This window comes from Muscardinus avellanarius (genome assembly GCF_963383645.1).
Source record: "Muscardinus avellanarius genome assembly, chromosome: 2".
NCBI classification, from domain to species: domain Eukaryota; kingdom Metazoa; phylum Chordata; class Mammalia; order Rodentia; family Gliridae; genus Muscardinus; species Muscardinus avellanarius.
Window position 1 is genome coordinate 33290270 of NC_137787.1, and position 17282 is coordinate 33307551.

The 17282-nt window shown below is 37.6% G+C and overlaps 1 protein-coding gene across 4 annotated transcripts in view; it reads right to left on the reverse strand.

Moving 5' to 3' along the window:
* PARD3B (par-3 family cell polarity regulator beta) overlaps window positions 1-17282 on the reverse strand; it is a gene marked incomplete at both ends in the record, with an annotated part of 1045674 nt that overhangs the window by 455631 nt on the left and 572761 nt on the right. For all 4 annotated transcript variants that reach the window (XM_080690300.1, XM_080690301.1, XM_080690302.1 and 1 more), the window contains 2 exons: window positions 15134-15262; window positions 15814-15953. In XM_080690300.1, coding sequence (XP_080546426.1) covers window positions 15134-15262; window positions 15814-15953 — 269 coding nt within the window. The remainder of the gene's footprint in view (window positions 1-15133; window positions 15263-15813; window positions 15954-17282) is intronic.

Genomic DNA, 17282 nt, shown 5'->3' on the forward strand with positions numbered 1-17282 from the left:
TCCCCACCTCCCTCTATGACAAGTGCTGCCAGGGCAGGGGCCAAAGGTATAGCCATGAGAATGGTATCGGTTAGCAATCTGCCAGCTCTGCATTTACCTAGCAGAAGGCATTCTTTGCGTCAAGTGCTCCCCAGGTATTCTGAACTGTGGAACAAAAACAGACTCAGAAGATGCCTCCTGCTGCCCACTCATATATACAGATCATTCATAATTCAGGCGCTGTCTGTACTGAATGTCAGGCCAAGATTTGATGCACAGAAATTTGAGAGTACTACTGAAGAATAGTAAGGAATCTTGGGAGACCTCTTAGTTAAATTCTCTCCTTTTATAGATAAGGGAATTCTTTTCCATAGTTAACATCAAATTATTTTTATTTGATAATATAATTTTAGCATTTATTAGTTGTTATTACTCATTTATTAGTTGTTATTACTATCTACACACTTAACACTTACTTTCCAACCCCGATTGTAAGTGTGCAGAAGAGTAAATCTCTATATGGGTTGGAAGAAAGAGAGAAGCATGTCCCTTTATGGCAAGAGGTATCTGGCACAGGTAGAGGGATTTATATATATCAAGAAGGGAATCACTGAAAATGCTGCTAAAGAGCCAGGTGTGGCGATGCATGCTTGTAATTCCAGTCCTTGGGAGGCTGAGACAGGAGGATCCAGGTTTATGGTCAGCCTCAGCTATTTAATGAGGCCCTCTGCAACTTAGTGAGACCCTGTTTTTAAAAAATTGGGCTGGAGGTGTAGCTCAAAGGTAGAATGCCCTTTGGTTCCATCCCTAGCCCCCCCCCCCCCACTGCTGTTAAGTAACAATGGAAGGGGAAGTGGCATGCCTTATGAACCAATATATCTCTTGCAATACGCTTGCATAAAGTACACACTTGTTAATATTTTTGTGAATGAAATTAAGATAAAATTCAAGAAGTTAAATGATCACTCCAAACTCAAACACACAGAGGCAGTCCAGGGTCAAAACCTGGCTCTTATGTCTCTGACTAATTCTCATTCTGCTATAGTTAAGTCTACTTTCCAACTTTCCTAATCTAATGTGGGAGATTGGAATGGTATTGGTCCCCAGTGGATTATGTCTCCTTGAAATGTGACTTGACAGCAGTAGGGAATCTATTCCCCCATCCCTTGGATCTTCACTTCACTTTGTCCAAGAGAATGGGGCTGAAGTAACATCGTGCAACTTCCAAAGTCTCCACTGTAAGAGCCCTTTCATCTGCTTTCACATGTTCTGAGAATATGTATAAGGACATGGGACTAACTCTTTGGGGGAGGATGAGAAGACCTATGAAGGAGAACCAAGGTGTCACCCCAAACCAACTCCAACTACCAGACATGTAGGTGTGGCCACCTTGAGCCTTCTAGCCTGGCAGAGGCTGCAGCTGTCTGGATAAATCCAAAGGGAATGAGCAGAGGAACCATTCATGTGACGCACAGAAGACTTAAGTTTTAAGACTTAAGTTTTAAAACTTAAGTTTTAAGACTTAAGTTTCGGGAGGTATTTGTTAAATAGCCATTGATAACTCAGATGTAGAACTTATAGAAGGTATTGATTCAATTGTACATTCATAATTGATGGATTTTATATTTATCTTTAGAAATCATCCATTTTAGATAAGATTGTTTTACAAGATAGCTTTTTAGCCAATATAATTATTATCATAACTCAAATATTCCTTCCTATTCCCTTCCTTTCCCTCTGTTTTCCCCCATCTGTGGCGCATACATACCTTGCCTTACCTCTGGAGGTTCTTTTTTTTCCCTCCGTGTTCTTTGGTTCTATCCAGAACTCAGTAAGAATCTCATCGTGTAGACGTACTCTGTCACAACTTTAAAGTCCTTTGACTCAGACAATCTTTTGACCCTTGTAAGTCTCTGATCTCCCCACCCCCCATAACTTCCAGTTCACTATGAATCTCTGGGATTCTTCCTTACCTTTGTGTAACTGTATTCCTTCTACTAGTTTTCCCCACTGACAGACATCATTCTTACATTACTTCTCTGACAGCACCTGGCAATATCTAAGCTCTTGGGGTTGAGGGATCATCTAGCAGAAACAAATATTCAATGAATATTTGATCAGCTAAATAGGGAAAATAGCTGTTTGAGGTGTTTAGTGAATACTTATTGAACAACCAAGTCCCATTATCTCCAATATAGACCCAGAAATAAATTAAAATGAAGGCCCAAGAAGACTGTGCTTCTGAACATCAACTTTCTTTGAGTATCATGGAAGAGAAGCATTTTTGGTTCTAGAAAGACAGAGTGAAAGTAAATCATGAATAACATGATTTTGGTTGGGTGTTTGTGCCTGGCCATTTTTGATTAATTGATTTATTTCTTTTTCTCATTCGTTTCTATTTATTTTCTTTATTTTCTTCTTTCAGTGGGAAGTTAAAAAAATCTAAAAATGAAATATCTAGCCACTAGGAAACTAGGAAGGATAGGTGGGAGAGAGGGCCAGTCCTTCAAGTCAGGCTGGAAGTCCCCAGCTCAGCCTAATAAGGCAGACAAGTTCCAGGAGTCAGGAGTCCTCAGCTCTAATACTGATGGAATAATGACTTGCAAGAGGAACTTTGCCATTCTTGGAGCTGACACTTGTCTCCATCCTACTACCATTACTTCTATCTTACTACCACCTGGCACCTTAATGTAATTTAATGCAAGCTATTCATATCTGTATCATCATCACCACCTGATATTTTAATATAAAATAGAAATAAATCTATTCTAAAACAGAGAGATAACATACAGATTATTTGCTTCCAGAAAGGCAGAATGAGATGGCAAAAGCAAGAAAGAAAAAGGAAAGAGGAAGAAAAAAGAAAGCAGGAAGAAAAGGAGAGAAAGAGGAAATATAAGAAATAACATTTTAAATTGTTAAATAATTCTTCCTTAGGTCTTAAGCCACTGAGAAATGCAAAGAATTAATTACGAAAAGACTAGGTGATAAAAGTCCTTCACATAACTCAATAAGTGGCCAGGAAACATAATTGAACTCGTTTATAATTGAATATCCTGCCATCCAGGGCCGATTTAAAGAAGGGTAAACTTAAAGAGACATAACAACATTAAATGTGCTTTTGTCTTTCTAACATCTATGATAAAACATTTTTTTAAATCAGAGAACTGGGAATGCACGAAGGCTTCATTTGGCCAGTAAGAAGAATTAAATACCATATGAATTGTTCTTTGGCATCTTAATTTAAATAATTATAATATCTTAAAGAAAAATGCATCTTCACCCCTGTGATGTTTTATTATATCTGACAAGCTCAGTGCGAGGGCACCTATCTACCACCACATCATGTCTCATGTGTTCCGCACACTCATTAAAAATAATGAGAGCATATTTAAACGTCATTGCCCAGAGAATCTTTGGGGACAGGGTATGATGGGAGGAGTTAAGTGGCAACAGATTGTTATATAAGTGTCTATATCTGTTTTATCAGCCCTTAGGAAAACAACAACAACAAAAATCCAGTGATCTTAAGATGATATTCTTTAATGATGAAGATCACAAAACCTCCTGGAAAAACAGGCAGATGAAACATGTTCTGATTTATAAATACACTTTCAAAATGAAATGGACTGTAGTGACAATTTAAAATGTGTGGTATTTACTTTGTAACAGCTGGAAAAGTCAATCGCAATCAATTAAGGCAATATACTTTTTTTTTCTAATCTTTACAAAATGAATGCATTGCCTTATCTTACACGAAATGTACCTTAACAAATGTACTGATCACAAGCATAGAGGCAATTAAGCAAATCAAGGTCATCCCTAGAGTTTTGTAACCAACTTCTTACCCAGCTGCTCTATATCAACAGCTGGCATAAATTACTGGTAACATTTGGCTAACTGGGTAATAAGAAGGATAGAGTCAGTGGTTGGTCTCAATATTACTTTTTTCTGAGCTGTTTAAACATGTATATTAAAAAAAATTGTTCCCTTTTTTTACTCTCTGGAAGCCTAATCACGGTCACAGTGGCCACTAATAAGACATATGTCTTGCACCATGAAAGTTGGGCTGAATCTCAAGACTCTTCATTGTTAACTTTGCAAGAGGCTGTAATTAAGCCCCAGTCCTCTGAAATGTCACGAGAGCTACTTTACAGCATAGAGCACTCCTCCCTCTTTTACCTCACAATCGCCAACAAAAACAGTCTTGTGAAAAAAGCCATTAAGTATTTGCCTTCTGACACCTGGAAGCCATAGGACCTGGCGGAATGGCCAGCACTTCCTCCATCTGTTTTAATAATGCTGAGCCAGAGCATTCATCATCATCTGTTTTATCAAGACTAGATTTTGCTGACAAGGGTTCAGTACAATTCTTTCAGGTATAAGTACTTCCTAGAGAGAAGCAAATGACTATTTATCCCTCAGCCTTGTGGGTTATTGAACACATCCAAAGAGCTGGAGAAGATTAAGGGCCTTGTCTCTCTTTGCCCACAGCACAAGTAAGGGAAGGTCATTTCAGTGAAATAAAAAATCTTGCTTAAAAAATATTTCTGACTTTGACAAACAATGTAAACTTTGCTAAGGAATAATATTCCGTCATCTCTAAAATAAGATCAGTGGAAATTTAAGCTTAGTTGTTTCATGATAGAAAATGGGGATCACTTTCCTAGGAACGATGAAATCCTTGACATGAATTCCACCATCATATATGCACTTGGGAGAGGAATATGGTCATGTAGGAGAGACAACAGAACACACCTCACCCTGCAGCACCCAACGGAGGTACAAATAGAGAAGGGGAGTAGGTGTAACTACAAACAGAAACCAATAACCCAATTTTCTAAGCCTCCTAAGAGTACCTCCTTTTGGTATGAGTCTAAACCTACAAGCTATGAGGTGGCACATAAATTTTGAGCATCATCAAAATGAGTGTGGAAATTTTAATGCACAATTGAGATGGGCCTTAAAAAAGTCAAGTACAGTTGAGTTTGCCTAAAAGAATCAGGAATAATTGTGTCGGGTAACTGGATTGCACTCAGTACTGGCCATTTGCCAAAATGAGGGGAACGTGGCCAAAAAGGCCCGGCACAATTGGGCTTGAAATTTTCACAGAACAAGAAATTTTTTTCACAGAACAGAGAAATAAGACTGCCAATTTAATTACTGAGGCTAGTCAGTTATAGCCACTAAGCTTTCTGAAGGGACTTAGGTTCTTTATAATGAAATTATTTACCAGTGGTTCTCAAATTTGAGTTAGCAGCAGAATCAACTAGAAGAGTCTTCCTATACATTTCTGTGCCTCACCTGCAGAGTTTCTGATTTAGTAGGAATGGAAAGAAACTAAAAATGTAAATGTCTATCATGTTCCCAAGTAATGCTGAAACTGGTCTGAGACCTAGCTTTGAGAACTATGGCTCTAATAAATTATAACTAACTTTAAAACATTAAAATAATTTTAAATAATTTAACACTTAAATATCTTTAAATATTTTAAGTAATAATACTTGTCATTTTTATGTCTTTATGAGTAACCTATATAACTAGATTGTGCAAATGTATTCATAACTTAAGCCACCTCCATTAACATTTGCCTTCAAAACCATCCTAACCAACACTGTCTCATGTAGCTGTAATAGATATGGCTACTGCTTAAATATCTGTAAAAACCCTTATATATTTTTATTGGGATTAAAATAATTATACAGGATATGTAATACATTAAATGCAGATTAGAGACAGCTCAGCATTAATATCTCCTTAAGCAATATTTTTTCTCACCTTCAATGTCATTGGCATTCATAATGTGTGGCTTTCACTGAGTCAGTCAATAAATATTTACTAAGCATATACTGCACTCTAGGAACAGGAAATAACAATAGCAGTTGATGTTATTTGGCAATTATAATATGTTAAGCAGCTGTTCTCAGTTAATTCTTACAGTATGTGTTATTCTTATAAGGAATGTGCTTTTAGTCTCATTTGAAAATGAGAAAATAGAGGGACTGAAAGTTAGAGTAAGATTACAAATCAGGGCTTCGCCTCCAGGCCTTGAGCCTCCCATGCGGAGCCTTGTTATTTCCCTATAGTTCTTAAGGTCGAACATTGTGTGATTCAGAGACATAGTGAGGGGTACCTTGAATATGGATGTAAAACTAAATGTGGCTCTGTTGAATCAGATCAAGGGCCTCGGGGAAACTTTGCCCAAGGAAAGGATTGTATCTGGGCATGTGAAGGAGTTGTAAGGTGAAACGGAAGGAAAGGGAGTCATCCTAGGTGGGGCACGGCTCACTGTAAACACTGGGCAAGGAGATGGCACTGGAAATATTTAAACAGGTAAAAATAATTTGGAATAGATAAAAAGTAGGGGGAAGAAGAAGTGCTGAGGACCAGTGGTCCATAGAACAGCTTGGAATCCAGAGAAGGAATAAAACTTCAGAATAGAAATAATGGCTTTCTCTTCCAAACCAGCATATACTTCTATTAATGATATCACTAGGCATTTGAAATCAAAACGTTGGATTCATTGATATTTCTCACCTCATCATTCTCACATCTATCAGTAGCCCAACCCCAAATTTTCTAACCCCATTTCTTTCCATTCCCAGGAGGCAAGAAACCCTAACCTCGGCACTTAATATTTCTCATTAAGATGATGAATGGTGACCACAGTTAGAGGGAACATCTGCTGAATATCATTCTACGTGCCTTATTCTAAACATTTTAATGATTTAATCCTAACAGTTGCATAGGGAAATACGAATGGATCCTCATGTTAGGGATGAGGTAGAGAGGCTCATGGAGAACCCTCCATCAAGCTGATTCAGTCGATGAGAATAGAACCTAAAACCATCCATGTCTAACTCCAAATCCCAACCTCCTTATGATACCCTTGAGTGAATTATAAGAGGCACTCAGCAGTAGAGTCACATCTCTTTGCCCTTCCAAATAGTACCACTTCTCATGTTAGTCTCTTGCTCAGCTGTCTGTCCAATTGGGCTGCTCAACATCCCCTTGATGTATTTCATACCTCCCAATACCGGAAAAATTGAAGATGGCATTTGTTTCTCACCTCTAGCTTTACATTTTGAAATGTAGTCAATTGTCAAGGTTATCCTCAAATACTGTTATTTTTATGAAATATTTCATAGCCCCTAACAGACTTGGAATCCTTCTAACATTATATTTGCATTGTTGGATTCACTCTTTGCTGTCCTCTTTTTAATGGGCTAAAAGCTCCTTGAGGACGGGAACACATCTCATTCAGCTCTGGAGTTCACATTGCAGAGTCCTACCTATGATTCAATATGTATTAGTTGAATGAAAATACAGTAAGAAAGAATAAAATGGAAATTATTGTAGGAGAAGCTGAAATGGGAGATGTTTCATAGCAAATACTTTCTCTTAAGCCACAATAACTGTATAACATTGAGAATCCACAAAATGTAGCAATGCATTTTGTTTTTTATATTTTTGGATAATTATTTAAATTGCGAGCCATAATTCCTGCACTTTGGTTTAGGTAGAATAAATTATTCTGAAATTATCCTTCAATTTCTGCTACTTATCCACAAATAGCGACTATAATATTCATTCTTCCTTAAGTATCTTGGTTAATTAAGCATGGAATCATTTGAATCAAATAGCCAAAGGGAATAAAATAATATATCAGCTAAATGAGGTTCATCTAAGATTTCAATTCAAAATTCTTCTATGATTTATGACATTAAATAATTTGATATTTGAAGGTATGCATGTTTTTAACTTCATAATAAAGTAACGTAAATCATAAAGGAGTTGGAACCCTACCTCATTTACTACCATGTTCAAAAGGACAGTAAATACGGTAGTATTGGGATACACTAGGCTCAGCAACCCTTTAGGGAGTCTCCACAGACATTTGAATCATTTTTTTCTCAGCTAAAGCAATATTCCTAGGCAAAGGTGAAATCAGCATGACAAACATGGCTAACTTTTGGTTCTCAATCATTCCAGGCAGCAGAAACTTGCTTGCCTGAAATATAGTTAATCCCCCTCACAGAGGCTAGCATTTAATAGCAGGCAAACTTGGCAGGTAGAAATTATAAATACATTTGAAATTTTCTCAGCTCGTTTTACCCACCAGGGGTTGCTGTGATTTTCAGGATAATTTAAAGATAAGGCAGCGGGTCAGAAAATGAAATGTTAAAGAGGTTAACAAAGAAATGGCAGAATATTTTTTCTCCCCAATGAATGAAAGAAGACATACACATATATGTACATGTGCATTCATGGCAGATAACTCAAGGTCACTCCTCTCTCAAAGAGAATCAAGGCATGAAATTAACAGATAACCTTTAGATTTTCAGGGTTTTGCTTACATGGAAAGATGGCCTTATCTGACTCTTTGTATAAGTGAAAAAAATTCAGATATCAGGAATATAAAAGAATGTGCAGGCCTCATCTCTCGCAGAGCAGACCCACTGAACCACCATTCAGCAGCAGAGTTTTCATCTCAAAGTGGAGACACCGACACCAGTGGAACAGTTTTACTTTCTGATTCTATTACCAACACTGATCTCAAAGTACCTTCTGCAAAAACGTTCCTTAGGTGAATACCTCTTTAACAAACTCTCATCCTGTTAGGATGTGAGGACACTGAAGAATCTTCTAGATTGGGATCGTGGAAAGATTACTTTTGAAGCACAATTCTTTTGGTAAAGATGCTAGAAACAGTTAAATTTTTGTGCTGTTTTTACATAAATATTTATCACTTGATTCCCAACCTGCCTGACACAGATGGAAAGAGGTCTGGCTAAACGTACTGCTAAACTTTTGCGATGCTAGCAGACTGCTCAGAGGAAGGATGGTCCTGCAAATATAAGAGGTCAGGACAGTGTTTTTAGGTGGCAGATCAGGAGAAATGACCAGGAAATGGATGCTAAGGCTTTTGGAATGACAGAAGGTCACATCCAAGATATGATCCTGTATTGGGACTTCCTCTATAACTGCTGACCACATGCTCCCTTGGCCATAAGCATTAAGAGTTTACAAGAGGCTAGTGATAGTAAGGAAGTTGGGAAGATTTAGTTGTCAGAAAATAGGCAGGGAACTGTTGTTAAGAAGTCATAGATTCTGGGCAAAAGCTTCCTTCTTATTTCATGTGCTATGCAAATTCTGAAACTATAAACTACTACTTATGCAAATTTAAGCCATCTTATTTCTCTGACCATCTAAACAGCAAACACAAATTACAGACTGCATTTTTAGTGCATTAATTGTTGTAAAGAAAACATTTTTCCTATTTAACAAATAACTATTTGTTCTAATTTCATGGAAAACAACTACAAATGTGAAACCACTACTATTTGTTGGGAACTTTAGGAGACCAAAGCTCAGGTTTAGCCTCAATAGCACAAAGGGTTTCAGAGCAAATTTTAATTGAGGAAGCCCTTGAAAGTCGCATCTGTCCATTTCTCTTTTGCCATATATACCCAGGCAAGCACACATGCCTGTCATGCTGAGAACCACACCTAACAAGAGAGCTACTGCAAATCACCACTATTCAGTTACCATCACTGCCTTCTGAATTGGTGAGGAGACTTTTCATCTACATTTTTATTAGATATCCATTTGTTTTATCTCTTGAGTTAATATTATACTAAATTTGAAACTTTTATCTCTGGGGCAAAAAAGTTTAGAAGATATGTATTCAGTGTATCTATTACTGAAATAGAGAAAAGATTTAATGTATAAAAACCCCTTTATATTGACATTGGAAAAGCAGAGATAATTTAATGTAAGAAAATAAATAAACCTTTTTATCAATTGAGTAACATCCCCATGGTGAGAAGCATTATATTAAATATAAACTCTTTATGCTGAGAAAAAAAGAAGTCATAGAATTCATGAAATAGCATAGTTTTTTAAAAAAAGGGATAGTTTCTTAGAACAAGAAAACCATAAACAGAGTTTGTTTTCTTCAAAGGAGACAAAAGCAGGAAGCGCTGTCCTTCCTTTATCCTGCCAGATTTTCAATGGAAAGTCAAGCATGTTCATCAATCATGATAAGGGAAAAGGGGCCAAAATGATACCTTTCATCCCTTTCTTGAAAGGAAAACACAAAAAGGTATCACATCATGTGCTGCTCTTCATGTTCCTCTTTCAAAGAGTCCAGGGCATGTCACGCTATGAACTAATGACCACTAAAATACTCCTGTGTATGCAAACATGACCTCTCTTTCAACTTGTATCTGACTCTTCCTCCTTAGCACCCAAGGCAGACACTTGGGCTAAACAACAACAACAACAACAACAACAACAACAACAACAACAGCAGCAGCAGCAGCAGCAGCAGCAACAGCAGCAACAGCAGCAAAAACCTGGGTCCAAAGCAAAAATTCTGGGTCCACGTGAGTTAAGTTCTTATTTGCCTGAAATGTTTTTTCTTTGCTGTGATTACAGAGACTATTTCTCATACTTGTATAGCGGATAGTCAAATATTTTTGAGAGTCTAGATATTTTCCAGAAAGTTCCAAGAGAATGAATGCTAGCCGCATGCCATCCATATTTGGTAGAAAACTAAAACCAATGAGGATAAATAATTTATTTGCATTCATAACAGCATAGTTGTACAATTAATTTAATAAGCTCCCTGGTGGGCTTAGCCTATGATGTAATTTCTGGGATAAAAATCAAATTTCAATAAATTCTATTAAATGAGAGTGAAATAATACACACAGGCTGCCTAACTTATACAGTTATAAGTGGATGGTTATAAAAATTTTGTTTGTAACTCAGTATTTTGGATTCCAGAATATATTTTAAAATAATACAAAGCAATCATTGTTCAAAAATAGTGGTTATTCACAGGCAAACCTGCAAAAATCTATTTACCCCATAATATAGATTCTATGGTTATTAGTATTATATTTAAAGCACTACATAAATAGTAATGTACTAAAAGACATAATTATAGCTACTAATATTGAAAGCTTAAAGATGATTCTAGGAGTTTCACATGTATTTTCTCTTTTAATTATCACAACAAATTTATGATATAGGTTAGGAAAATGAGCCTTAGAATGATGCTGGGACCTGCTCTTGACCACATAGCTGAGTGGTAAATACAGAAAACGAGTTCTAGGAGTTCAGGTTCAGAGAAAATGTGAAGTGTTAGGAGAACCAGGCCTCTGGTCCCAGCTCCTTGTGAAAGCTAGACAATTTAGTGTACTATACAAAACCTCTGTGTACTCATCTATAAAACTAGAGTTGGACTGATGTGTACAACTCCCTTTAGTGTGAAAATTCTATTATTCCATTGCTAACTTCCAGATATAGTTGTCTATGATAAAAATGTATTCAGAGTAACAAAGTGGGATAAGGCCTGCATCCCTGCCCACTTAACCTGGGAGAGGGACAGGATAAGGCTTCCAGGAAGAAGAAATTAACTATGATGTTGGAAATCATGATAACATGTGAAGCTGGGGTACTGGGCGCTAACAAACTTAGAGCTGTGTCATTACGTTCTCTTGCATGTGCACAGGCAGGTGCAATGCTTCTTTATTCTGTGCAGGGTTTAGTGCAACTGAATGCAGTCAAAACCTCTTTCCTTTTTCTCCTGTCTCTGAAGAGGGACGTAGCTCCACAGAGGGTTTCTGAGTTTTTATTTCTAGCAACCAAAGGACAGAACAAGAAGATAACACGTTGCCTACCCTAGTCATTTCTTTTCACTTTGACCCTGGTACAGAAAGCCCAAGATCTCTAGATAAACAAAGAATTGAAATGAAAAAAAGAAACTATCCAAATTTGGATTAAAACAACAACAACAACAACAACAACAACAACAATCTGGGCTTGAAGCTTCATCATAATTTCTATTTGGGAAGTATAAGGAGCTTCAGTGAGTTGAGACAAAGGTTAGAATTTGATCTTCTGAAATTATTGGGTACAAGCTTTATTATGGCTTACACCACCCATTTTGCTTCCTTTCCCTGTTCTACTACAGACCTTCCCAGCTCATACAATGGGGAAAGGAGGCAACAGCCAGGCCATGGGAAAGAGAAGGAATAAACAGAACAGAAATTTCATGCCAAAGAAATCTCGAGAGAGAGGGGTCTTTCAGGTAAGGCAAAAAATATTAATAGTTAAGAGAGGTGACGTGTACTCAACCATTAGCTGGGCATGGTGGCACATGCCTGTGATCCCAGTACTTGGGAGGCTGAGACAGGGGATTGCGAGTTTAAAGCCAGAGTCAGCAATTTAGTAAGCTCGCAGCAACTTAGTGAGACCCTGTCTCCAAACTAAAAAAATAAAATGTTGGTGCAGTATTCTCGGAGGTAGAGTCAATACACACACACACACACACACACACACACACACACACACACACACACACACATACCAGTAATAGAATCAGAGTGCAGATTGATCTTTTAAAAGATTGTTTAGTTTTAGTGGGAGAACTTTAAGTATTTATCGTATTTATTTATGTGTGTACTTATTTACTTACTTTTGTGGTATGTATCAGCCTTCCAAGTACTGGAATTACAGGTGTGTGCCATCACGCCCATATAGGAGAACTTTTTAGTTATTTTTATTATGTGTATGTATGTATGTATGTATGTATGTATGTATGTATGTATGTATTTCTTTTATTTAGTGGTACTAGGAATGGACCCCAAGGGCATTCTACCTCTGAGCTATACCCCTAGCCCTGTTTTATTTCTTATTTTAAAACAGGGACCCACTATGTTTCTGAGGCTGGCCTCAAACCTGTGATCCTCCTGTCTCAGCCCCCCAAATACTCAGATTATAGACTTGCACCACCATGCCCAGCTAAAGGAGAACTTTTTTTTTTTTTTCCAATACTGGGGATGGAACCCAGGGGCACTGCACCTACAACCCCGGCCCTATTTTTTTTTTTTTTGGTGGTACTGGGGTTTCTGTAAACCCTTCTACCTACGGGCTACACTCCTAGACCTTTTTTATTTGGAAACAGGTTCTCTTAAGCCAGTGAAGCTGGCTTCGAACCTGCGTGATCCTCCTGCTCTGCCTCCCAAGTGCGGGATTACAAGTGTGCGCCACCACGCCCAGCTAAAGGAGAACTTTTTAGCAGAGCACATTTGACATATGGTGAGACAAACTGTGTTTTAATAATCTAAGCAACCCATTTTCTCCTTGGGAAGGTCCAATGGTTGGATAGTTCTTATAACATTATCTACTTCCAGCCATTTGCTTTGGAACAAGCTCAGTGAGGGCAAGAAATGAGTCTTCATTATTTTTGCATTCCCAGAATTTCTAGCTGTGTTGGAACAGATGTATAGTGAATTGTTTTTCAAATTAATGCGTGAATATATTAATAAACTGTCTAAAGAAAAGGATTAAATCTACTTTCTAACACATTTGCTAACACTACCTATTTGATATCATTTTCATGTCTCTGAAACTTTCTCTTTTTCAAGTTAAATAGTCTCTCAATTAATCTTCACTGCTTGCATGACCTAACTTTGAGAATTTATCTTATCATCTTTAATACATTCTTTTGTCAGTTCTTCTTTTTTTACTTTTTACTTTTGAAAATTTTTATTGGTGCATTATAGTAATACATCTTAATGTATTACTACTTGTATAATACAGCTTAGTGTATTGTACAAAATGGTGGAGGCATACATTTATACATTACCCAATTAGCCCTTACATATTTTGTCAGTTCTTGAAAAGATTCAAAAATAAAATAAAATTTAAAAAGCAAGGGGTATTTGGAATACCTTTTATCACATCATCTTTTGTTATTAGCCATAAAAGCCCCTTTGGATTTCCTATAGCCTTGTTAAAAGTATAGTTTTTTTATTTTAAAAAATAGTATATATATTCACTGTAAAATCATTGTATGTTTATCAATACTTGAGGGGCTGAGACAGGAGGATCACAAGTTCAAAGTTAGCCTTAGCAACTTTGTGAGGTCCTCAGTAACTTAGTGAGATCCTGTTTCCAAACAAAATTGGGCTAGGAGTGTAGCTAACAGGTAGAATGCCCCTAGGTTCAACTTCCAGTACCATGAACGTACGAAAAATGTATGTATGTGTACACACACATGCACACACATGAAAATGAAAATCTCTTTTAACCCCAGGTACATTTCAGGTGCATCTCCTTCCAGTTTTTTTAAAATAGTTTTTAGTATAATTTAATCATACTGCATCTATAATCTTATATGCAATTTTTAAACTTTGCATTATACTATGAATACTTTCTTGTGCTATTAACAATTTCTCACTGAAACCATAAGGACCTTTATATTTCATTGCAGAAATATCTTGTTATTTATCTAACCAAAACCTTATGGTTGTAATACACCAAATATATCACAAAATAGATAGGAATTTGGGGGAAAAATCAATGTACATGAAGTTTTCCACATATCTGATTATCAATTTAGGGCATATTACAACAAGTATGGTACAAGTATATTACAACAAGTAAGGTCAAAGGGTGTACATTTTTTAATAAGACTTGAAATGATCTTTTCTAAGATACCTTTGTCCAAGTTTGGGTTAAATTCCCTTGTTCTTTATAATTTTCATCTCCATTTTGGATACTTGATTATATTTTTACTTCTTTTTTGGCAGTATTTGGAATGGAACACAGGGGAATTCTACCTCCAAGCTACACCCCTAGTCCTGTTTTTTATTATTTTGAAACAGGGTCTCACTGAGTTGTAGAGGAACTCACTAAGTAGCTGAGGCTGGCTGCGGACCACGATCCTCCTGTCTCAGCCTCCCAAATGCTGGAATTACAAGCGTGCATCACCACACTCAGATTTTTATTTTTCCTTTTTTTAGACTGTACACTCCCTTAGCCATGGACTATTTTTCTATTTTTTTGTGTGCAGTACGTAGATAGCCTACATTCAATATATACTTTATTAAGCTAGTTGAAAATTGTTGAAGTTACTTATTGTTAAAAGGTGATTGAATTTGTTCTCCCCCAAAGCATTGTTAGCATATACCAAACTTATTACATTAATATCCTAAATGTGTGAGGCCCAAAGTAGGATAAAAATACTCAGCTTCAACTTCTATTGTAAAGGAAGCCTGTGACTTAGAACCCAATACTGAGCTACTGTGAATTTCCTGAATGTGTTGGGAAATTAGTGAGGGTGAGTTCTGAACCTTACCAGCTCTCGGGGTAAAAAGCTTCCTTCTTGGCGGGCAATGATGAGCGATGCTGTCTCTCCCTGCTTGGTGCTCCTCAGCATGGCCACAAGCTCTTCCTGAGTTCGTCCAGTGACATCTCTGCCATTCACCTAGTAAACAGAAGCATAAAAACAGTCACAATTACAATACTTACTATCTTCTTCTGCCCTAGACGAGTGTGTGTGTGTGTGTGTAAATAGGATAATTGCTAAGTTGCTGAGGCTGGCGGGGAACCCAAGATCCTCCTGTGTCTCAGCTTCTCAAGTACTGAGATTTACAAGCATGGACCACCACACCCAGCTACTAGATGATTTTTTAAAGTAAGTGGTATATGGGTTCTCATGACCAATGAGGCTCAGACAAGATGAATACTAAATACATGGGCAAAAACAAATTCATTTCCTATAATACACCAACTGTCATTATTATGATGTTGGACAAACTCAGTCAGTAATTGTTAATGGCAATTTCTCCTAATTTCTCAAGCCTTTCAAGTACTGGGATTACAAGTGTGCACCACCATGCCCAGCCTCAGATCATATTTGGGTGGGAGGTCTTGGAGCTAATTCATCAGGGATACTGAGGAATAACGGTATATGCTTATACATTTATATGTATTTGTTCAGAAAAATTTATTGAAGATATTAATTTCAATTCTTACCTCCAAAATTCTGTCTCCTGACTGTAGACGACCATCTTTTATTGCTGCTCCCTTTGGTAAAATGTTTTTTACAAAAATGGGACCGGGACCATGTATAGAAGAATCTCTGGTAACCACAGTGAAACCAAGTCCTTCGGGGCCTAGGATATGAGATCAGGAGAAGGAGCAGTCACCTTAAGCATGAGTAATATTATATTCAATCTAACAGTAAAATCTATGCAACTTAGACTAATGTAAAATAAGTACAGTATTTACATTCCTGAAGGGTTTTAATATGCTTCAGCTGTTCTGGTTTCAAATAAAGAATACAGTTCCTGACAGCCCATGATGTTATCAAAGTGAAATTATGGACCTATATATAGAAAGAAAGGTCATATATATGCGTGTGTGTGTGTGTGTGTGTGTGTGTGTAATACATTGGTTTATTCAGGATTTAGAAGAAATATGCATTATCCATATGCCCAGGTGACTGATTTCTCAGTAAACCATAACTGACTTCATACTTTCCTGAGAGGCAAAAGGCCACTGGACTTGAGTTCTGTCCATCTTTCATTCAGCTGGCCAGTCGTGGCCATGCCTCTGCTAGTGTCCTGATTCCTTGTTCTGTGGCACCTCAAGGTCCTGTCAGCAAGAATCATGCTGTTCCTGCCCTGTTCTCTTACATCACCAATTTTTTCTTCCAGTGTATGTTTTACCCTGTAAAGGTCTGCTCAGACTTTCTACCCTGAAGAATCATTACTTCAATCTTGTTGCTTCTTCAAGCTTCCATTGCTAATGATCCTACTGCTTTGGTTTGGATAAACGTCCCTCGTAGGCCCATGTGTTAAAGGCTTGGTCCCCTGCCTGGGACACGACTGAGAGGTGGTGAGCTCTCAGAAGGTGGGGCTAGCAGAAGGGAGTTCAGTCATTAGGGGCATGCCCTAGGGAGGCCTTGGGACCTCAAAGCTCCTCCTTCTCTTTCTTTGCTTCCTGGCCATTCTGCAGTGAAACACTTGCTCCATCTCATGTCCTCCCATAACTGACAGTCTCACCAGGCCCCAAAGCAACCTGCCAACCGATCATGGATTGGAGCCTCCAAAATTGTGAGCTAAAAACAAGCTTTTATTTTTGAGTTGATTATCTCAGGTATTTTATCACAGTGATGGCGAGCTCACTAACACACCTACCCAAGGCTCTACCCAGTAATTCTTCTTCCCCTTGAGCTTTCTTCTCTAGCTTTAAGACTGCTGACCCTTTTCTGACATTAACGCTCCCTTGGCTTTAATGTCTTTATTTTCTGATTATTTTCCTACCTCTGATTACATAGTGTCTGTCACTCATACCATTGTCCCCCCACATAAACACAGATGTTCCTGGAATCTCTTTTGGACCACTTTGCCCTTTAGACTCCCTGCTTTGACCAGCTCCCGGCTCCAGTACCATCTCACTATGGAAGAGACCTACATCTCTTAGTTTGGCCTACTCCTCCC